The sequence below is a fragment of the Carassius carassius genome, chromosome 1, assembly GCF_963082965.1.
Source record: "Carassius carassius chromosome 1, fCarCar2.1, whole genome shotgun sequence".
In the NCBI taxonomy this organism is placed as follows: Eukaryota; Metazoa; Chordata; class Actinopteri; order Cypriniformes; family Cyprinidae; genus Carassius; species Carassius carassius.
In genome coordinates this window covers 15,160,668-15,184,759 of record NC_081755.1, presented here as the reverse complement: position 1 = coordinate 15,184,759, position 24,092 = coordinate 15,160,668, and the positions used below count along the sequence as shown (strand labels likewise).

Sequence of the window (24,092 nt, the reverse complement as noted above, 5' to 3'; positions counted from 1 at the left end):
GAGTATTCTTATTTTGTGCCGCTTCCAGAGCTCCTTATCTGGCCTTTGGGAGGCCTTTGCCATGGCAGCAGCGTTTCTACGGGGCCAGTAGCAAATCAGAACCTAAAACATTTCAGGGAATATGTTATTTCCGGTATTACGTGTGTGTGTGTGTGTGTGTGTGTGTGTGCGCATGTACCCTTACCCCATTCACCTCCTCTACCCATAATGCAGGCGCCACAGCAATTGCATTTTCTTGTTCAAAAATAACTATGTAAAATCCAACCTACATTACAAACAGAAGAACAGACACTCCTTAGAAAAGACGGTCAATATTCAGTATATGAAATCTAAGTTAAGACATTAAAGCAATGACAGAAAAAAAATAATACTAACTATGTACATATTTCCATATTTCATTAATCAAGGTCATGAAGGAGAGAAAAGACAACTTTGCGGCCATGCCCGTCCTCAAGGATCATTGCCCTTCCTTGCAAGTTTGCCTTGTCCAGGATCTCCATCTTTGATGGGCCACATACATAGGCTCCATAGATCATCCAGTCACATGGCTCGTAAAGGTACGACGTTAAGTGCGAGAATACTCTACATAAGAGCTTTCCGGAGTTGGTCCTCTCCAGAACTTCACAGCAGGATGTTGGGCTAACAATGTAAACATTATTAGGATGTTTCAATTGTATTGGTTTCTCTTCACTTGTTTGTATAGGAATCTGTGAACGTTCTTGGAGCCGTTTTGCTGCTTGGACTAGAACATGGTTTCCTGATCTAACCATCTTCTTCAGCTGGTGCATGTAGCTCTCAAACGCAAAGGCACTGCATTTGTCTAATGATCCATATGTGGTGGCATCAGCAGTGAGGTGAAGCAGTGAGTGCACATTGTACACTAGGAATTCTTTCCCATATATGTGCCGGCCTTGTTCTACAAAATATGTGAGGAGTTCATGGGCATACACATTGTGGGTTTGTGTTAAATGTGGAGACACTAGTATACACAAAGCCACACTAAAGGCCATGAAATGACTGTATAGGGTTTCTGGCAGGATTCCCCGGAGAACAACTTTGCCAGTGTAGGGCATAAACTGCCTGAATTCAGTGGCCTTCCACCTCTCCAATTCCTCCAGACTGCGTGGCTTCCTGGCAAAAATATGGGGTATGTCATTTCTCAAGTTCCTTAGCCTCTGATTGACCTCCCTCAGCTGAGCCGGCGATAGTCGTTGCCCCGACTTGCCCTGTGACCATAGTAGGAGCATTTTTCTCATCACTCCCAGGCAGCACTGGTGCATGTAGTCAGCAGGGAAAGACTTGATCATGTCAATTTGGAGATTGCTGAAAGGGGACACAGCATTTTCGTGATGATGTTCTGGTTGGTGTTGCTCTCTAAATGAGACATCGTTCCTCAAAGTGAGGTCATGCACTTGTTGGTAAGTGATGCGCCCCTCCCAGTTGCCTTTTTGGGTGCATTTGTCACAGCCATAGTAACCTGAGAATTGTTTGATGCACTTCAGCATGGCTTTTGCTGGTGCATCACAGATAATGCATCTCAATCTTACATTGAGTGTTGTTTCTCCCCATGCAAAGCCATTCATTAGAATCATTTTCAGTTCATCTGATATGACTTTAATGAAGTCCAGTGATTTGGGCTTGGCCTCAGTGAGGGCAATGGTCAAAGGAAATGTGCTTGCTGGTTTTAGATGTACTGTGCAGAGTACAGGCCAGAAAGATTTACCAGTGCTCTTAAAGAGTGGCAGTCCATCTACATTGAGGGAAATCTCAAGCTCAGTGATGTCTTTTGCATAATTGTAGGGATACCGATTCAAGCACATGATTAATTGTTCAGTCACTCCTAATTTAATGCATTCCACACCAGACACCATTTGGCTTTCAACAGGATCCGTTTTTAATAATGTTTTAGTAGTAGATGGCAGGTGTTTATGCCCGTGATTCCTGAGAATTTTGAGCAGTTTTTCTGCAGCATTGTGCTTGATATTATATTCATTGATCCACCTCTTTAACTGCTCTTCTAAATTTTCAGTGGGCATATCAATGTTGGCAGTATTCTGAAAAAACTCTCCATCCATGTCACTACTGGAATATTCAAGAACCATATTCTCTGTGTCTTCTGCCATTGTATGTTGTAGTGATGTGACTGCACTGATGTCAGTATTGACAAACGACATTTCATCGCTGTCACTATTAGATTCTCCAGTCATTGCATTTTTTAGGCCTGGGTTCCAGATTGGCATAGTGTCCCTGGGATTGTGTGCTTCATTGTTTAGCACAGTACTAGGACCAGCTGCGTTAATGTGCACATTTCTCATTTTCCGTTGTACCCTCTGCCATAGTCATTTGTATTCTCTTTTCCTAGCTTCTGCAGGCATCCAGTTGTGTGACACAGCTATGTGTTTTTTTCTCTGCAAATGTGTACACGCATGTTATTTAAGTAAAAAACCTAAAGATCGTAAATTTTTAGGCAAATACAGTGATCTTTCACGCCACATTATAAGGTGAAAAACATCTTGATATAACATTGAACTTATCACATTGCTGTGAAATCGATCCCTTTTCTGGCATGTCAGCAATATGCTGTAAATTTGAAAACCTTTTTTGCAAAACAAGCCTACCTTCTGAGATGACATCATGGTAATCTGTCTGTAGGGCAGGGTCTGGAAAGCACAGAAAAGAGACAAAGTGAATTGAAATCACATATACGTCGACGTGGGACAATTTTATTTACACTTGTTACTTCAAAGGATACAGATGATATTAGATACAATGCCTGAATTGTGAATTGCCTAACCGGTTGTGCATTAAAGTGTAATTTCTATAATTATTACTATAATTATTATTATTATTATTATTTTATTTTTATTTTATTTTGTTTGTGTGTTTTGTATTTATGTATTTATAGTTTGTTCTGGTTTTGTTATGTTTTGTTAAACATGGACCTTTATTTTCACCAAAAAGGCTTATTTCTTCTTTTTTTCTGCTTATTTCTAGGCTCTTTTTTTAAATGCAAGCGCAAACTGGGTGCTGGCTGTTTGGCAAGAAAAAGCTCAAAGTCGTGCACCTCTAGAAGCGGAGTTTCGTGCAAAGTTACAAAAAATGCCGTGCACACATTTGCGCGAAATGGGGTCTCGCGCCCACTGTGATGGCGGCACCGTCGCGCTTGTGCGGAGGTTGAGGGACGCGCGCGCGCTAAATTTCAGAGAAGGCGCGTTAAATTTCAAATAAAGTATAATTTACAATAATGATATTAATTGTATTCATAATTTATTTTAAAGTAGCTAATGTTAACATGACAGACCCTAAAAAATTAATGAGCTTATCTGAAAAGGATAAGCTACTTCTTTAGACCAAATGACGTCACGTAAACATAACGGTATTTAACGACAAATAACGGCGATGACAGTGCGGACCAGTGGTATAAAGTTAAAGAAAAAGACGGAAAAACAGTTTGTCTGAGTAAATGTGGTACATTTATTACTGGAAAAGAAAGTCCGTCAATTTTATGACAATTTATTCAATTTCTTGTGGAAACGGCCGTTTTACCATGAGAAAATTTCACTCAAAAGCTAACGTTACTGTCCTTATAATTCCATATTATTATTATTTATATCATGTAACGTACATTATATGTCATTTTGTTTTGTGTTTTTAATTTAAATAGAATGGTTAATTAGAAGAATTACCTCAGAGAAACTGACAGTTGGGATGTCCAGTTGGGATGTCCACTGAGTGAGTGAGGTGTGAGTACGCTGTGTGTGAGCGCGATGGTCACAGACCCCAGCTTATATACCCGCTGCCAGATTTAGAATTTGTGACCTATATAGGTGTTAAACGTTTTTTATTTTATAAAAAAAATATGTATATTTATATAATGATATATTGCGTTATAATACTAATAATTTCGTTATATTATGTAATGGATAATGTGAAAAATAATAATAAAGAAAATAATAAAGAAAATAGCCATTTCCGTCTAGATACCTGCGTCCATAGCAACACTTTGTTTTTCATGGCAACGGTGTGTTATACTTAGCAGCGCCTGTTATCCATAAATAATACATTAGAATTCAAATATATAAATTAAATGAGTATAAATTAATATATATACATATAATTTAGTATTATTTACTAATAAATAATTCATATTATAATAATTGTAATTTAGTATTATTTTTACAATTTATTTAAAAATGTTTAATTGCAAATAAACCCAATAGGTCATATTTCCCGGTTGTAAAATTGTCGTGTTTTATTCGTCTTATAGATAGGCGAACATTTCTCATGAAAAATCATTCATTATTGTAATGTATAAGATTATAAACGTCTTACCTGTTTCTTCTTCTCAGATGTGTAGAACCTGACTCATCCGATTGATTTTTTTCTTCATGGTAAAAAATAAATAAATAAGTCTTCTCCCAGAATGAGGTTCAAGCAGCTGCTTTCCTTTTGTATGTATATATATATTTATATATTTATTTATTTATTATTATTTTATTTTTTTTCATTACCTAGATACATATAGGCCTATTATAATTATACAACATACAAAAACCAGTGGCGGATACAGAACGTCATTAATAGGTGGGCCTGGTGAATATACAGAGGGGCCTCGGGTTTTTTAATCTTATACACCTGATTCCCGGGCTCTGTATTATAGAGCTTTCACACTGCGCGCGGATGCGGTCCGGCGATCCGTTCCATGTGCGGTGCAGTGCAGATATCGTTTCCGCACCGAGTCTATTTCTGATGTGCTGCACGCGCTGAATTAAAGTGACAGGCTGACGGTGCATGGTTCGTGGTCAAAATGAACACAGATTGACATGAAAATATAATTATCTCACCATAAATGCGTTTAATTAAATAAAATGTAGTAATCTCACCATAAATGCATTTAATTTATTTATACTTTTACACAGTCATCTTTTTTTACTTTAGGACCGGGGTAAAGCAAGGAAAAATAAAATTTACTTCAACAAGGCGACATAATGAACAACTCTCGTCTCATTCATGATGTAGGTGAAAAAACTATTTCTTTGTGACATGCAATATTTATTGTATTAAAACTTAAATGCAAAAGAAAAGGCATGTTAGTCGGCTGTTTTTGTCAATTTTAAGATTTGAAATGTTTGCGATTTTGCGAAGTACTACATGGTTAAATATTTTACCACTTGTTTGAGCAACTTAATATATAAATATATATAAGTAGCGCTGAATACGTTGTTTAAATTGTGTTAAAACGTCTATTAAAGAGTGTATATGTACAAAGAGAATCGCAATGCTGACAACCCTTTTTTTTTTACTTTTTTAATAAAAGTTTCTGATAACTTCTGGATTTGAAATACAAATAGTGAGTATGTGTTTGTGGTAGCCTACAGTCTGGATCAGTGACGCACTGCACACGGAGTATGTGTGTTTCACAGTGTAACAGTGTAACAGTGGTGTTACGCCACTTTTAAGTCAGTGCGCGCACGGAGAGCGTGTGGCCGGCCCGTGCAGAAAACAAATTCACAAGAGAACCAGCTGTGTTGCATGATAGCATCACTGGACTGACACGTGATATGCCGACATAATATTTTTATTTTGTAGCTATTTTTCGTAGCTACTTTACTTAAATGTCCTCATGAAACTATTAAAATTAAATTATTTATTAATTTGTTATTATTAAAATTAAAAAAATTAATTGTTTTTATTAATCTGATTGGGTGGGCCACCAGTCAATCTGCCCACCCAGGCCCACCCATATATCCGCGCCTGACTAAAACTAGCCAGAACACATCTAACAGAACAAAAGTTTATTTATTTATACAACATTAACGTGCTTTTTAAATTAACGAAATGTAATATTCATCTTTATAGAAGATACAGTACAATAGCCTACAACAATCTGCAAACTTCATATTCATAGCCGATTTAAAACAGTCCTTTTTGTGGTGGTTTATTTTGCTAAAGTTTTCTTGATATTGTGAGTTTACACAAATAAAAGCTTTAAATAATGTATTATTCTTATGACCAAAAATTGAGTATTTTAAGTTGTTTACACTGTTGACAGGAAAAAAATGCAAGCGACTGCATGGCCGCTTCCATGCCCTGCAGTGCGCGCGCTCCCCACTCCGCACATAAAGAAAGGACGATGCACCAGCAGCAGTGGCTTACAGTTGAATTGGGCTTCAGCTCTCCCTTCTGAATACAGTCAGCCGCGGGTGTGGCAGTGCCTCACCAAAATATTCATTTTTAATATTTGTATAGAAATGTACAGTAGGCTATATAGACATTTATATAGAAAATAATAAATGGTAAATGTGTCGTAAGTTGTAAAGTGCGCTTAATAAATTCAAAATTAACGCACGACTTCGAAGCGGGTGCTATGAAACAGTGTCAGAGCTCCACAAAACTCCACAATTTTCCAATGTAAATGTGGTGAAAAATTGAACTGCATCACTTATGCATCGCTTATTTTCACGTTGCCTTGATCTATGACATTGTATTGTTTTGTATGTCTATTTGTTAATAAGGGATTTATGGACACATCAAGGATTTTAGATCTGTAGAGTAAAAGCCATAGTTTTTATTTTGAAGTAACACATATCAAATCCTAACCCACAAAATTAGCAGAGAGGACCTAATAAAATGGCTAGCATGTTAGTGTTATTATTTAACAAATAAGTTTAATACTTATTGTATTATTATTTAATATTTTCATTAATTAGATGTAGATTTAATACATCTTTGCGTTCATTAATTTGTCATATTTTTAACGTTGTTGTGTGACCATATAATAACCACATTGGGAACGTTATTATATGACCAACAGAGGACCATGCGAGAACGTTCTGTTAACATCCCGAATGTCCTCTTTGTAACGTTTTTGTGTGACCATATAATAACCAATATCGAACGTCCCCCTAAAGTAATAACGGGAACGTTATTATATGACCAACAGAGAACCGTATGGGAACGTTCTGTTCACGTCCCGAATGTCCTCTTTGTAACGTTGTTTCATGACCATATAACAACCAGTATGGAACGTTCCCCTAAAGTCACTTTGGGAACGTTATTATATGACCAACAGAGGACCATGCGAGAACGTTCTGTTAACGTCTCAAATGTCCTCTCTGTAACGTTTGCTATGTGACCATAAAATGCCCCAAATAGAACGTCCCCCTAAAGTCATTTAAGGAACCTTGAACTGCAGCACTTTCATAACCAAAAGAGGACGTTCCAAGAACGTCCCTAATGTTCTGTAAAGGTTCGGAACTTTCGTTACCTTTAGATAACTTTTAGGGAACGTTGCACAAGGTCGCGAGAAATTAGGTCTCCTACGTGGGATGAAATTAGTAAAATCTTGAAATGTAATTTTATAGCATATTATAATAAATCTGTTTTTTTCAGCCTCTAGTAATATATTAAATATCAGGAAGAAATCGCAAGTAACAATATTATTAAAAATTCTAAATATTTTATCTTTATCCAGTAAATCAGGCATGGCTGGAAATAAAATGTAAAATTCACCGGTTACAAAGAGAAGGAACCTATAGAATCTTGTTTCCACCACTGAATAAAAAGGATGACATTTATCTCACGTTTCTAACAAAAACGTCAAATCTGTAAGGTAAAATTTGAACATTTGTGACTTTTACCACATTTATATCTCACAACTATGAGCAAACTAAATAAATAAATGAATTGTGTTTTGTGAGGAATTGTGAATTGTGAGTAAAAACTCAGCACAGTTTTGATTACATTACGTTTTGATTTGAAAAACTCCAGGTTTCTATTAATAATAATAATAATAAAAAAAAAAAAAAATATATATATATATATATATATATATATATATATATATAAACATCAGATGAACCAGAGGATAAATATTATCCCACATGGAGTTTTGGGAGTCAGAAATGTTGAGGATGGCTGATCTTAACCAGATGTGTTTGTTTTGTTTTTCTGTGCAATAGAAATTTTCATCAGATAGTTCATTTGTCTGTTCATATTCACTTCCATGACATGGAAAAGAGCAATGTGACTATTCTGCTATGACTAAACGTGAGGGTGAGTAAAGGAGGTAGAATGAGCCTCAGTCATGTGTGTCTGTCATGTCTTTCGGTGTGTGTGTGTTTGAGGTCCGGAGAACCCGTGGCTGGCCCAGGCTTACGCCCGTGCCGCTGTTCACCCGTTCGCCACAGTGGTTGGTCAGGACATTTTCCAGAGCGGACTCATTCCTTCAGACACAGACTTCCGCATCTTCAAGGACTTTGGGAATATTCCTGGTATGCGATACACACTTTAAAAAAATATAATAAATAATTTAAATAATAAAATAAAAAGTATGTTAACTAAAACTAGCAGCTGTGGCTGCCAGAACTTTACCATACAACAATACAGAATTAACAAGTTTTACAGATTAAGAAGCATATTTACAGTAAAGATACTTCATTAAGTGATGTATTGCTGATGATATTGCTAATGAGAAAATCAGAAGTGTTGACTGAGACTGTCAGACCATGTTTAAGACTTTTTTAAGTGCAAATCTTCCTCCATCTCAAACTGCAGGAATTGATCTTGCGTTCATAGAGAACGGTTTCATCTATCACACTAAATATGACACTCCTGGGCGAATCCACACCGACTCCATCCAGAGAGCAGGTGAGACATCTGATTCCTGAGCTACAGCCTCATAAGAAGACATTTGGAAATAAAACATCTGCCTCAGAGAGAATTTTTTCATTCAGAAAGTTCTCAGCTGGTTTGTTTAAGATACTCAAGATACTTAACGAGAGAAAATCATACCCGAAACCAGCTGCACTCTCATTATACATACACACTCACACAAACAAACACACTCTCTCGGTGTGTGTTATTGTTCTGATAAGATGTGTGTTATTGTTCAGATAAAACTCACACTTTGACCAAATCAGCAGTCAGAAGTATCAAAGATGGACATTGTTTTAAGAGGGTCTTTTTGCATAGAAATATGTCTTAGAGCTAGATTTACTTTAACTAAAGCAAGGTAAATGAGTGTGAGAGCGCTATAATGCCATAACAGATGCGAGTGTAAAATTCTGCAGGTGATTAACTGACAATGTGCACATTAAAGAACATAGACACAGATCATCTCCATAATGACCAACAATCTACCAAGAGCAGCGCAAATTAGCATATGCTTTAAGACATGTGTGAAATAATGGCATAAATATCAGTTAACTGACATGTGCAAACATTAGAAAGTCATGTTAAGTGATTCATTTAAATACTTTTCTCCCATAAATGTAGTGTCTGAAAGGGAAACTCCAACAAATGCATATGAAATAAGGTAAGCCACAAAAAAAACTGTCAGTGTCAGATTTTACCACATTCTTTATTAATAAAATTACAAACCTCAGTGCACAATTTGCCACACCACAAACTGTCAAGCACATCTTACCAGCAAACAGTCTCTAAAGTCTCTAAACTCATCCTTTCCAGTCATCTTACTACTTGTCCACTTGATCATATTCCGTCTCATCTGCTTCAAGCTATTTCTCCTGCCGTTGTGCACTCACTCACATCGTTAATACATCCCTCCACACTGGTGTTTTCCCATCAAAATAAAACAGGCTCATATAACCCCACTTCTTAAGAAACCCACTCTTAACTCTTAATTTTTTAGAGAACTACAGACTGGTTATCTGTATACCTTTCATTGCAAAAACACTTGAACAATTTGTGTTCAACCAAGTCTCTACATTTCTCACACAGAACAACCTCCTTGACAGCAACCAATCTGGCTTCAGAAGTGGACATTCGACCGGGACTGCCGTGCTCTCAGTTGTTGAAGCCTTAAGACTGTCAAGAGCAGAATCCAAATCTTCAGTACTTATCTTGCTGGATCTATCTGCTACTTTTGATACCTGTGAACCACCAGATTCTTCTGTCAAACTTATTGGAAAATGGCATCTCAGGAACCACACTTAGAGAGGTGTCCAAGCCCCAACATCTAGCTACTGGGGTGCCTCCGAGCTCAGTTCTTGGACCACTATTAGGTTCTTTCTTTCAGAACATGGCTTTTCATATCCCTGCTATGCTGATGACACTTAACTCTAACTCTCATTCCATCCTGATGATCTGATGAGAGCTGCTCGCATCTCAGCTTGTCTAACAGACATTTCTTGATGGATGACGGACCATCACCTTCAACTCAACCTGGCTAAGACAGAACTGCTTGTGGTTTCAACAAACCCATCACTTTATCAAAATTTTACCATCCAATCTTCATCCATTACTCCTTCAAAAACAGCCAGAAACCTTGTTGTTGTGATTGATGATAAGCTGAATTTCTCAGACCACATTGCTAAAACTGCCAGGTCCTGCAGATTTGCTTTATTCAACATCAAGAAGATCAAGACCTTTCTTTCAGAACATGCTGCACAACTCCTTGTTCAAGCTCTTGTTCTGTCCAGGCTGGACTATTGCAATGCCCTCTTAGCAGGTCTTCCAGCCAATTCTATCAAACCTTTTCAATTAATCCAGAACGTGGCAGCAAAATTAATCTTTAATGAGCTGAAAAGAATGCACGTCAAACCTCTGTTCATCAGTTTGCACTGGCTTCCAATAGCTTCTCGCATTAAAATTCAAGGTATTAATATTTACCTACAAAACCACCACTGGTTCTTCGCCCCTTTACCTAAATTCATTACTTCAGACTTATATGCCCTCTAGAAGCTTGCATTCTTTAAGTCAACAGTGTATTTTTGTGCCATCTCAAAGAGGCATAAAATCACTTTCACTGACTTTTTCATGGGTTAGTTCACCCAAAAATTGCAATTATTTCATTAATGATTCACCCTCATTTTGTTCCAAACCCTTAAGACATCTGTTCATCTTCGGAACACAGTTTAAGATATTTGAGATTTGGTCCCAAGAGCTTTCTGTCCCTCCATTGAAGCTGTGTGTACGGTATACTGTCCATTTCCAGAAAGGTAATAAAAACATCATCAAAGTAGTCAATGTGACATCAGAGGGTCAGTTTCGAAAATATATTTTGGTCCAAAAATAATAAAAACTACAACTTTATTCAGCATTGTCTTCTCTTCCGGGTCTGTTGTGAGTGCGTTCACTGCAGTGTAGTGATATCCGGTTCGTGAACGAATCATTCGATTTAATCGTTTCTTCTTGAATCAGTTCATTAAATCGAACTGAATCATTTGAAATGGTTAGCATCTCCAATAAGCATTAATCCACAAATTACTTAATCTGTTGACTTTTTAACGTGGCTGACACTCCCTCTGAGTTAAAATAAACCAATATCCCAGAGTAATTCATTTACTTAAATAGTACACTGACTGAACTGCTGTGAAGAGAGAACTGAAGATGAACACAGAGCCGAGCAAGATAATGAACAAAAGATTGACTCATTCTTGAGTCAAGAACCGGTTGCATCAGTTTTCGGATAACCAGTACACTCAATCGAGAACCATTTCTGTCGGACGCATCCGATTCGAGAACCGAGGAGCTGATGATACTGCGCATGTGTGATTTAGCGTCAAGCAGACAGACACACAGAGCGTCTGAACAGAACTTGTTTGAACTGATTCTGTGATAATGTTTTGAGCGCAGGTAAACTGAAGGCTTGAATGAAGGGCAATCATCGACAATGACGTCATTACGTCAAGCACCAAAGAACCGGTGAACCTTTTTTTTCAACTGGTTTATTGAATCGAACTGTCCGACACTACCGGTTCGTGGAAAAGATCCAAACTTCACATCACTACTGGTGATCCGAAAACCGATTGCAGCCTGTCTGAGTGACATTTCTAGCTGGATGAATGACCATCACCTTCAGCTCAACCTTACTAACACAGAACTGCTGGTGGTTCCAGCTAACCCATCGTTTCACCACAACTTCTCTATACAGCTGGGTTTGTCAACCATAACTCTTTCCAGGACAGCCAGAAACCTAGGAGTTGTGATGGATCATCAGTTAAGCTCCACAGACCATATTGCTACAATGACCTGGTCCTGCAGATTTGCTTTATACAACATTGGGAAGATTAGACCCTTCCTGTCAGAGCAAGCCACCCAACTTCTTGTCGAAGCTCTTGTTCTCTCCAGACTGGACTATTGTAATGCTCTCCTGGTGGGGCTTCCTGCATGTACTGTCAAGCCTCTGCAACTGATCCAGAATGCAGCAGAGGGTTGTCTTCAATGAGCCAAAAAAAAAGCTCATTTTACTCCTCTCCTTATCAGGTTACACTGGCTACCAGTAGCCGCTTGCATCAAATTCAAGGTACTGATGCTTGCCTACAAGACTGGCACGGCACCAGCATACCTAAACTCACTAGTTCAATCTTATGTGCCCTCCAGAAGTTTGCGCCCTGCAAGTGAACGACGCCTTGTGGTGCCATCCCAAAGAAGTTCAAAATCACTCTCACGGACCTTTTCCTGGACTGTGCCCAGCTGGTGGAATGACCTCCCAATCTAAATTTGAACAGCTGAGTCTTTACTCATTTTCAAAAAACATCTAAAGACTTTTGGCTTTTTTTTGCCAGCACTTTACCAGTACTAGCACTTACCTTTTCTTTCATTATTCTTATATAAAAAACAACATCAGCAAAAATAAAAACCTGCCTATGCGTTCTGTAACTGAGACTTGTCATGCCACTTGTACACTGTTATTGTTCTCTTGTTGATCTGATTGTTTCTATTGTTCTCATTTGTAAGTCACTTCAGATAAAAGCGTCTGCTAAATGATTAAATGTAAATGTAACTATATATATATGTTGTTATCTGCCCTATTTGAGTTCAAGCCCATTCTGTTCTCCCTTGTCCTTGATTAATGTTATGTTTGAATTGTTAAATTGTTTGAAGTGTGTTTGTGTGCACTGCGGCAGAGTAGTCGGAAGTTGGAGAGATATGTGAAGGAATTCCTCATGCTTTCCAACGAGGTGAGCTGGCATGACTCTTCGCTTGTTGCGTCTTTCCAGCTGGGGCTGGAGAAGGATAAAATTTGCTGTTATCCACCCCACTTGTGTATTTCCCCCTGATCAAGCTAATTAATCTAGTTCTCTCTATTTAAATAATTCTGACTTCGAGGTGGAGTTTCCTTGTACAGCCCCCTCTGGAACAAGTAGTGCCTCCCCAGCTCCAATCATCAAACCAGCATCCACTCTGGAAAGCTCTCCTACGTCTCCTGAGTTTCCTTCATCTCCGCTGGTCCCATCCAGCTCTCCATCATCTCCGGAGTCTCCTTCACCACCACTGGTCCTGTCGAACCCCCCTTCATCGCCAGAGCGCCCTCCAGGGCCTGCTCCTCCAGAGCGCCCACCAGAGCCCGCTCCTCCTGAGTGACCCCAGATTCCCTAGTTCTCCCCAAGACCCGTGGCCAAGCTGGCTAAGGTCACAGAGGATCCGTCATGTCCTCCAGAGCTACCAGCTCCACCATGGCAACCCCAACTTCCTGCTCTACCCTGAAGGCTCTCCTTGTCTCTACACTGTTTCTGTCCTGCACCAGCCTCCGGGGCGCCTGCCCCCCTCACAGATGTTACTATTACTATTCCTATTGATGCAGGTCGATATCTACCATGTGTTGGTTTCCGTTTAGTTCCAGTTTGCTCCTGTTTAGTTCATCTTCATTCATTTAGATCACCTGTTCCTAGTTTTAGTTGTCCTCATCACCTGTCTGCCCCTTGTTATCTGCCCTATTTGAGTTTGAGCCCATTCTGTTCTCCCTTGTCCTTGATTAATGTTAAGTTTGTATGGTCAAAGTTTGTTTATTAAAAACAATTTTTTTCCTACTCCTTTGTGCCCCTTTTCTAAATCCACAGCCACCTGACAGCGTTAAGCTAACTGAGACTTTTCATTAGCAGTTCTGTTATTTTGTTATTGTTTGCTCTTTTGTTAGTTTTGATTGATTCTATTGTCCTTATTTGTAAGCAGCTTTGGATAAAAGCATCTGCTAAATGACTAAATGTAAATGTTAATACTTGCTCAGTAAATGCATGTGTCTGTGTGTGTTTGTGTGTGTGTGTGTTAGATCTGCTCTCTTGTTCTGTAATGTAATGCTTGACTTTGACTGTTGTATTGTTTTTGTAAAGCTGCAGAAGGGCAATATAATGAAAGATACCAATATCCCGTAAGTAACTATGTTTTTTAAGAAAAATAATAATCAAAATGAATAAGCCATTAGTATTATAAGCAAATAGAGTATTGTATTCAGTTCATGTGCGACACATTTGTTTGCATAACTTTTAAACCTTGGTTTGTCCAATCAGAATGTAGAGCCAGTGCTGTGTGTTTTATGGTATTATAATAAATCTCTGTGGATCAGACGTCACTGCTGCTGCTGTAATGTGTCATCCGTCGTTCAGCTGTTGACTTGTTGAATTATAGCTGTGTGAGCACCTTAAACCTGAAGTGTGAGGAGAGATTGTGTTTTATACGGACGGACAAATACTGTATGTATCAGTTGTTTTGAGAATGATGGACTTCCAGTTTATCTCTGTCATCAGGCGACAACATCCTCTCCGTCCTCAAGCACTTGGTGATGTCAGATGAACTGGCGGATTCCTCTAAATATCGCCATGGTACCATGGTGTTCTTCGACATGCTTGGATTGATGATGGTGGCATATCCTGCTCACGTCGGCACTGTTATCAACTACCTGGTGGCTGTCGCCGCGGTGATCTACCTGGGCGGGAAATGCTTGTTAACCAGCAGTGTGGGTACGTAATGGATAACATGACCTGATATGTCTTTTACCAATTGTGTTTGTTTATTTTCATGTTATCACTGAATGCTTAAGAAATTTTGTTTATGGGCATTTTTAAAAAGAACACTTCTTTGAACATTTTTGATTTTCTATTAAATTTCAGGAGACTTATATAATTTATATATTTTATAATATTTATACTATTCATTATATTTTTGATTTTATTAAATATAGTATTGTTAAATATGTCAAAATATATTGTTAAAGTATTGATTGCATTGTCTATGTTTATTGACGTTCCTGTGTTTAGATAATTATTTTAATATCTACTATGACTATTTATTTATTAAGTAATTAATTTATTGATTCATTCATTCTTTCTTTCATTAATTATTAATTCATTTCACTCACTCATTCACTTTATTCATTCATTCCTTCATTGAAACACTGAATGAGCTCTTTCCACTCCTCTGTGACAGGGTGTAGGTCGGTGCGTCACATGACCTGTGCAGCTGGCCGGTACATGCGTGATCTGGTGTGTGCGATGTGTGTGCTGGTCTTGAGCTGGATCTTCTCTCTGCTAATGGTTCTGCTCGTGGCTTGGCTCATCATGCTGATGGGCCGCTCCATGTTCTGGTACAGTCACCTATATGCAGCCACCTATCTGTATGGACCCGCCGCTGTCGGCATTCTCCTGCTGATCCACACGCTGCTGAAGAACCGCTGCTACAGGGTGAGTGATGGACAAGACACCACACACTTTACTGACACAAAAACTCATCTGTCATCATCACACCAGAAACAATCCTCTGTGATTTCAGCCAACTGAAATCTAGAGCTGCAGCTCTTAGTAGCAGGTGTGTTGAAAGGTGTATTGCTACAGCAAAAGCTGCTTTTCCTCCATTGGGCCAAACGCGTAGCACAATTCCAAACTGTTCTTGGATAGAATTCTCCCGGAATGTTGACGCGTGCTGCTGGAATGCATGTACAGATGTCACCACTCAGGATCGGTTACTCATCTGTTGTCTGGTAGCCAGACTCTCTATAGCCGTGGTAAATGCACGGTTTGGCACAATGTTGAAATAGCAGCTAGAAACTACCACTAATCCACACCCTTCAGCAATTATAAAGAACTTTCAGCACACCCACTGCTCCAAACTGCTGATCTGATGTCACACTTCAACAAATCTGCTTCCTGGTCAACTGAACTGATGTTAACCTAAACACACTATTTTATGCCAAAGAAGTAGCACTATTTAAACAATAAATAATTTTATTTCCAATCAGTAGCATTATTGAAGAGATGATGATGATGATGGCGATGAGAGAAATAGAAGCAAATCACCTGAAATTACTCTGTGTGTGTACGTGCGTGCATGTGTATGCGGTTCAGAGCATGAGTCGTGTGGATCTGGCCGAGCTCTTCTTTGATGGCAGTCTGCTGCTGTGGTGTTTTGTGCTGCTCTTCTTCACTCACCGTGGATGGGGTTCAGCATATGTGCCCATGATGATGGTGCTGTTCCCGCTTATCAGCAAACTGCTGCTCACAAAGCTCTTCAGAGCCAGAGGTCAGAGGTCACACCACACACACCTGATTCACATCCACTCATCCCGTCTCCACTAGTGGACTGTTATGAGTACAGTACAGTAAAATCATAAAACCCTGTGTTTATATTACTCTGAGATTAAGCTTATTTGCTGTACACTGAACGACTCATTTATAATTCAAATCCCATCTTCATTAAATTCACGTCACAAACTAAAGGGGTAGTTCACTTTCAAAGCATCCTTATTGTAATGAACGGTCCGAAGCATGTGTATCCATTTGCAGCACTTTAATGAATAAATCAAGGTTAACAACAGACAATGGTCAAACAACAGTGGCAGGAAGGTCAGAGGCAAGACAGAGGCAGAAACTATACCAGGCAGGAGTCAGGGCAACCAGCAAACAATCAAAGTTCAAGAAGGCAAGATCACATGGGTAGGCAGCAGAGCATCAGTGAAGTCAAACTGTCCAGGGCATACACGGCCCACAGATGTCTGATCCATTACACTAAATGTATATGACTTTCTTCTTTCAGACGAATCCAATCAGAGTCATATTTAAAAAATGACCGCACCATACACACATGCACACTTACATGGACACACATCTGACATGGGTACAGAAAAACATTTAAATAGTAAGACTTAACAATAAATAAAATTAATAATAATGTGTATGTCTCTTGAACAGTATTTATGTACAGATGCATTATTTACTCTATATACAGCTGTATAAATGAAGAAATATGCATATGTATTCACATAATACTTGAGAAAGAGTCAATTATTAAAGATGTAGAATGAAATACAGAACACAGGTTATGAGTCCCGTGTAAGCTGTTTAGGCTAGAGATGGCATGAGGGACAAATTGTTTTTATGGCTAGATGTTCTACTGCTCAGAGATCTGTAGCGTCTGCCTGAGGAGAGAAGTAAAAAAAAACAGGTTGTGTCCAGGGTGAGAGGGATCTATGATGATGTTACAGTACCTAACCATTTCTTCACTCTGGAGATGTACAAGTACTGAAGGCTGGGCAGGTGCACACTAATGATCTTTTCTGCTGTCCAAACAGACCGTTGCAGTTGGACTGAGGTCGTTTATGATGTAGTGCCACATGGTTTGTGCTCATCACTAGTGCGGTCTAAGTGTTTGTGTGTGTGTGTGTGTGTGTGTTTGTAGGAGCATCTCTTCAGTACTCCATCCTGTACCTGATGGGTCTTGCTGTGCCGTATGTCTACATCATGTTCCTCATCCGGGTGGTTTTTGTGGTCTTTACACCCATTCAGGGCCGCAGCAAAGACGAAATCCCACCCGACATCATCCTGGCGTCACTTGTTACCCTGGCAACCATAATTCTGTCTTCCTATTTTGTGAGTCATACAGACCAACTGTAAAATAGAGAATTCAAGTTCAAACATTCAAACAATCCAATTAAAACGTTCAGAATTAGGGGTCGACCAGGGCCGATGCCAAAACCAATTATCACAGGTCAAGTAGACCGATAACAAATATTTTGAACTTATATACACACACACACACACACACACACACATATATATATATATATATCCAATTCCAAAAGTTGGGACACTGTACAAATAAAAACAGAATGCAATGATGTGGAAGTTTAAAATGTCAATAATTTATTCAGAATACAACATAGATGACATATCAAATGTTTAAACTGAGAAAATGTATCATTTTAAGGGAAAAAAAGTTAATTTTAAATTTCATGGCATCAGCACATCTCAAAAAAGTTGGGACAAGGCCATGTTTACCACTGTGTGGCATCCCCTCTTCTTTTTATAACAGTCTGCAAACATCTGGGGACTGAGGAGACAAGTTGCTCAAGTTTAGGAATAGGAATGTTTTACTTGTCTTGTGTAATACAGGCTTCTAATTGCTAAACTTAGTTCTTCTTTTTTGCGTCTTCCTCTTAATGATGTGCCAAATGTTTTATATGAGTGAAAGATCTGGTCAGCAGGCTGGCCATTTCAGTACCCGGATCCTTCTTCTACGCTATGATGTTGTAATTGATGCAGTATGTGGTCTGGCATTGTCATGTTGGAAAATGCAAGGACTTCCCTTCGGCTGGATGGGAGCATATGTTGTTCTAGAACTTGGATTTACCTTTCAGCATTGATGGTGCCTTTCCAAAGGTGTAAGCTGCCCATGTAACTCATGCAACCCCCATACCATCATGATGCAAGCTTCTGAAATGAGCGCTGATGACAACTTGTAATTGTCAACTTGTCCTCTTTAGTCCGTTTTTCCAAAAAAGAAAAAACTTCAAATTTTGATTCGTTTGACCACAGAACAGTTTTCCACTTTGCCACAGTCCATTTTAAACAAACCTGGCCCCTGATAAAACGCCTGCGCTTCTTGCGTCATGTTTAGATATGTCTTATTTTTTGACCTATAGCATTTCAGCCGGCAACGGCGAATGGCACGGTGGATTGTGTTCACTGACAATGTTTTCTGGAAGTATTCCTGAGCCCATGTTGTGATTTCCATTACAGTAGCATTCCTGTATGTGAGTCTAAGCCGTCTAAGGGCCCGGAGATCATGGGCATCCAGTATGGTTTAGCGGCCTTGACCCTTACGCACAGAGATTATTCCAGATTCTCTTAATCTTTGGATGATATTATGCACTGTAGATGATGAGAACTTCAAACTATTTGCAATTTTTCTCTGAGAAACTCCTTTCTGATATTGCACCACTATTTTTCAACGCAGCATTGGGGGAATTGGTGATCCTCTACCCCTCTTGACTTCTGAGAGACACTGCTACTCTGAGAGGCACTTTTTATACGCAATCATGTTGCCAATTGACCTATAAGTTGCAAATTGGTCCTCCAGCTGTTACATTTAACTTTTCCGCCCTCTTATTGCTACCTGTCCCAACTTTTTTGGACTGTGTACCTCTCATGAAATTTGATTTGTTATCTATATTCTATTGTGAATAAAATATAGGTCTATGAGATTTGTAAATGATTCCATTCCCTTTTCCCTCACAATTTGTACAGTGTCCCAACTTTTTTGGAATCGGGTTTGTATATGTCTGGTGAAAATTAAAATTAATGTACATTTAAGAATAACAAGGCAAAAACTGTCTTACCTGGTGTTGGTTGAGTGTAGTACTCCCACGCTGCACTTCTTACTCCTGTCTTCCTCTCTGCATCCATCTGCAATGGCATAATTTTCATCTTTCAAATTCAAAATTTATGTTCATAAGCTTTTTAAAATTTATATTTAAAAGAATATAATAAGAAGCAGAATAAGACAAATAAGTTACCAATCATATGAAATAAGTATTAATAAAAAATAACAAAAATCAATTTGTACTACAGAGGTAGCACAAAAGAACACAAGGGGAGAACTCATGTGGATAATGATTTTTTAAACATTTTGAATACAGATATATTAAATTATTTAAATAACTGCAATTATACATAAAAATGAAACTGAAACCACCAGCAGGTGGTGGCAAGTCACTGAACGATTCAGTGATAAAATCATTCAATTGATTTGTTTGAATGGCTGATTCATTCAGGAATGAAACAAGTCTTTATGAATGGGTATCATGAATCACTCACTAGATTCGTTGTTGCTCATTTTTTTCCCCCGATTCACGGAAATCTGTCATAGCGATAGAAAACATCAATCCCTGTATTATGTATATCATACTGCACCACAGTATTATATTTCTGATAATTTCTTTATGCTAACCCAAACTTATATTTTGTTGCATTGCCATGGGGAACTTTAAAATTTCTGTAGTCTTAAATAATATGACGATAGTTTTACTCAAATGAAACTGTCCAATGCTCATGAATTGACTCGGATAGGAGCAATTCTGGAAATGTTGTTCATGTTTTTATGTCCTCATGTAGTGAGATGACAGAAGCTAAAATCAGTGCGAGCATTGTATGTGTAGTAAACAAAACCACATGTCTGTGCCATTTTCATACACAGAGACACACAGGACATGCTGGATTAATATGTAAACAGTATTTTTGTGGCTTAATATTTACAGATACTAGTCCATATTGTGTCTATATTTAAATGCACTAACCTAATTTTTATTAATTCATCCAAACTTTGACAAATTCCGTGACATTCCGCATCTTACAGTAAAATGCTACATCAAAGCAATTTGGGAAGGCCCTTTGTGCCCATGTTATGAATCACGTGAAATCATTACAATGGAATGGTGAAACGTCAAGGGTGGTCTGACATAGAGACCAGAGAGCTGAAAAGCGCATACGAAACAAGCAGTGTTAGCTTCTGATAGGTGAAGCAAGTCCGAAAAATGGCAACGCGGCGCAGCGTCTCGTTCCCTAGGGGAACTATGGTTACATAAGTAATCTAGAGACATTCCCCTTCAGGAACTTGAGCTTTGTCGAAGCACTTTGCGAACGAATATGCTTCCATTCCCCAGGCCTCAGCCCCTTGCTTGACTGGATGTCTGCTTCCTGATTGAAATGCCCAGGGATGTACACTGCTGTAAAAACATCACCCTATAAACCTACTCATTCAGTAGTATGTATATCATGTATGTATGTATAGGAAATACAGTACAGACCAAAAGTTTGGACACGCCTTCTCATTCAAAGAGTTTTCTTTGTTTTCATGACTATGAAAATTGTAGATTCACACTGAAGGCATCAAAACTATGGATTAACACATGTGGAATTATATATGGAATTATATACATAACAAAAAAGTGTGAAACAACTGAAAATGTCATATTCTTGGTTCTTCAAAGTAGCCACCTTTTGCTTTGACTACTGCTTTGCACACTCTTGGCATTCTCTTGATGAGCTTCAAGAGGTAGTCACCTGAAATGGTCTTCCAACAGTCTTGAAGGAGTTCCCCGAGAGATGCTTAGCACTTGTTGGCCCTTTTGCCTTCTGTCTGCGGTCCAGCTCACCCCTACACCATCTCGATTGGGTTCAGGTCCGGTGACTGTGGAGGCCAGGTCATCTGGCGCAGCACCCCATCACTCTCCTTCTTGGTCAAATAGCCCTTGATGCCTTCAGTGTGACTACAATTTTCATAGTCATGAAAATAAAGAAAACTCTTTGAATGAGAAGGTGTGTCCAAACTTTTGGTCTGTACTGTATATAGCTAATTTCTCAAAGCCAGATAAATATTCATCATTTAATTCCTCAGACTTAAATTCAGCAAAACAACTATACAAATGAACACGCACTGATCATAAGAGATGATTTTTATAAAAAGAATCGTGATAAAACGATTCCCCTAACATTATTGGCAATGTACGAGCCACTAGATTCTAAAATGGATAAGACTTTCTTCTCTCAAGAAGAAAGGCCAGCGGGAGCAGAGCTAAACATCCAAGGTCCCACTCTTTAGGACATTTAGCCCCATCAAGAGCTGACTGTGTATGCTCTGCCCCAAACAACTCATAAATCGTGTGCTTCCCCGCCCCTAATTATAGCAAGGGAAAAATCTAAAATGTCCTGTATACATTGTTGCTAATTCTTGGAGGAAGATAGCTACAGCATAGACTCACTCACAGGGGGAAGAGACCGCAGTGCAGGTCTCCGAATCTCGAGCGAGATAGAGAGAGAGCGCTAAATTCATATGTGATCCCCGTGATCCCATTCGCCGCCGTGGCTCTGCAACAGCGGGACAGGAGCCATAGAGACTGCAAACAGAGACACACTCCGTTTGTGCCCGATGAGAGCACGATGCACAATCAGCCCCCTCGAGCCCTGCATGCTTCGCTCCTAAACAACAAGACAATGATCACATGCACTCACACCCGTAAAATTTAGCACGGGCAGAGAAGAACACACAATTTAAAATGATGTCTGTTTCGCTTGCCATATAGAGGTGATTGTGCACTGTAAATACAAACAACAGTAAATAAAACTGACATGTTTCACACAGAGCCCTTGCTGAAAACAGAAGCTAACGCCGCTTGTTTCAGATGTGCCTTTAGTCTCTCTGGTCTCAACATCACACCGCCAGTGAAATTTTGCCATTCCATTGGACTGATTTCACATGTGATTCACAGCATGGGCACAAAGGGGCATTCCCAAAGTGTTTGATGCAGCTCGAGTTCCTGAAGGGGAACAATGTTTACACTCTGTTTGCATTTCATCTTCTTTTCACAGCTATTTGTTGTCGGCCAGCGTTTTTTTCACTGTATATTTTCATAAAGTCAAGGAATGCCTGAAGATTTTTGATGCTCTCGGCCATTCTCATTGCATTCCCCAATGCCGCTTTCAATCCCATCATGCACCTGGCAAACATTTAAGCTCAACTTCCATAAAAACTAATTCAAAACACTCCGCTGCGCTCACTACGTGCAAGTGGAAATTCACCATGAGAGACAACTGATGCGTGATCACTGAAGCAGCTCCAGTTAGCAAGTGCTTTTGGAGTGAGTGAATTACGCATTGATTGGTCGGACTCGTGACTCCCAACAAAACAGATGGAAAGTGGGCAGAGATTGCTTTCGGCCACAGAATTATTTTATCAGTGAATTGGTGTTGAAAATATCAGATACAGATAATCATAAAAACACTTATAGGCCAAATATAGGTCAGGCCAATAATAGGTAGTCCCCTAATCAGAGTCAAACATTCAAAATTTAAACCTTTAAATTTAAACATTCAAATGCAAACATCCTAATTCAAATTCAAGTTGAACGAGAGATTGTGGTCAGCAAAATGTTGCACACAGAGGGATAATCACTGGCACACAAACAATAGGGAAAACTGCATAACAACGTTTATTTTTGATTTTTGATTAATTATTCCTAATAGTCACACAGCCTGTTAGGATCTACAAATACAATTAAAGTGTTAGATCTAATTGTGCTAGTCTACAGATGCACGTGCGGTTTCAATATTGGGGCAGATACGTTTCTGAGCTCCTGAATGTTTCTGTGTGTGCGTAGCATGATCTCTGTGTGCAAGTTATGCTTGTATGTGTGTGTGTATCAATTGAAACAGCACATTAATATCAAACAGTGATTAAACTGAATTCTTTTAATGCACAGTTGGCCTTGTCACACACAAACACACACACTCATACATACATACAGTGATTGTTCAGTAGGGTTTCGTCACTTTGTTGTTATAATAATAAAACACTGACACATTGATAAACAAGTACATTAATATTTGCAACAACATTGATTTAGTAAATTTAATTCATTAAATTAATAGGCAATATTTGAGAAAATGGTTTAGCAATTTTAATTATTGGGGTGATTAGCCCCCATCAATGTCTAAGGCAGTTATCGCCCTGATCAGACATATGCTGTGGCACTATCGTGCAGTCTGTAATAATATGACGTAAGCAAATATTAGCGATTTTTTGCAAACATTTCTTTGATTAACATGACATTGACATTCTTTATATAAGCCAAAAAAGCTTACATTTATGTGTCTTTTTGTTCGCTGTAGCAGCCATGTTGCCGAGATAATTCATACCCCTTCATTTGAATCTTCATTTGAAGGGCTATCTGGCCCTTCCTCCTTACCCCTAACCCTCCAACCAAAAGAGAATTGAGACACCCTTACCCCTTCACGTGAACGCGCGAAACAGAGGGGTAGGGGAAAGGGGAAGGGCTTAGGGGTAGAATTGGAATTGGGCCTAAATCATCTTATTCGACTCATTGTCTGTTTTTGCCTCTCCAGATTCACTTCATCTATCTGTCCCACAGTACGAAGCGGGTCTTGGCTGTTCTGGGGTCAGTGTTCACGCTGATGTTTGTTCTGGTCAGCTGTGGTCTGTTCTTCCCGTATTCTGCCGACCCATCCAGCCCACGACCCAAACGTGTCTTTGTCCAGGTACAGCTGTAACTGATCCATCTTTAC

The 24,092-nt window shown here is 39.0% G+C and overlaps 1 protein-coding gene and 1 long non-coding RNA gene across 3 annotated transcripts in view; one reads left to right on the top strand and one right to left on the bottom strand.

Annotated features, from left to right (window-relative positions):
* On the bottom strand, positions 1-489 carry LOC132154464 (uncharacterized). Its single transcript, XR_009437163.1, has 3 exons — positions 383-489; positions 185-265; positions 1-102 (listed from the first exon to the last, which is right to left on the bottom strand). It is a non-coding gene; the product is annotated as an uncharacterized LOC132154464 (long non-coding RNA).
* Positions 1-24,092, top strand: part of LOC132146149 (endoplasmic reticulum metallopeptidase 1-like) — a 67,055-nt gene that overhangs the window by 24,992 nt on the left and 17,971 nt on the right. Inside the window, exons 5-11 of one of the 2 annotated variants that reach the window (XR_009434899.1) lie at positions 8,127-8,273; positions 8,557-8,649; positions 14,490-14,702; positions 15,169-15,422; positions 16,083-16,257; positions 17,520-17,603; positions 23,913-24,065. Coding sequence is in view for 1 of the 2 variants with exons in the window: in XM_059556996.1 (XP_059412979.1) it covers positions 8,127-8,273; positions 8,557-8,649; positions 14,490-14,702; positions 15,169-15,422; positions 16,083-16,257; positions 17,413-17,603; positions 23,913-24,065 (1,226 nt within the window). In the remaining variant the exon portion in view is untranslated. Of the gene's footprint in view, positions 1-8,126; positions 8,274-8,556; positions 8,650-14,489; positions 14,703-15,168; positions 15,423-16,082; positions 16,258-17,412; positions 17,604-23,912; positions 24,066-24,092 lie in introns of both variants that reach the window. The other variant, XM_059556996.1, reaches the window with a different exon arrangement.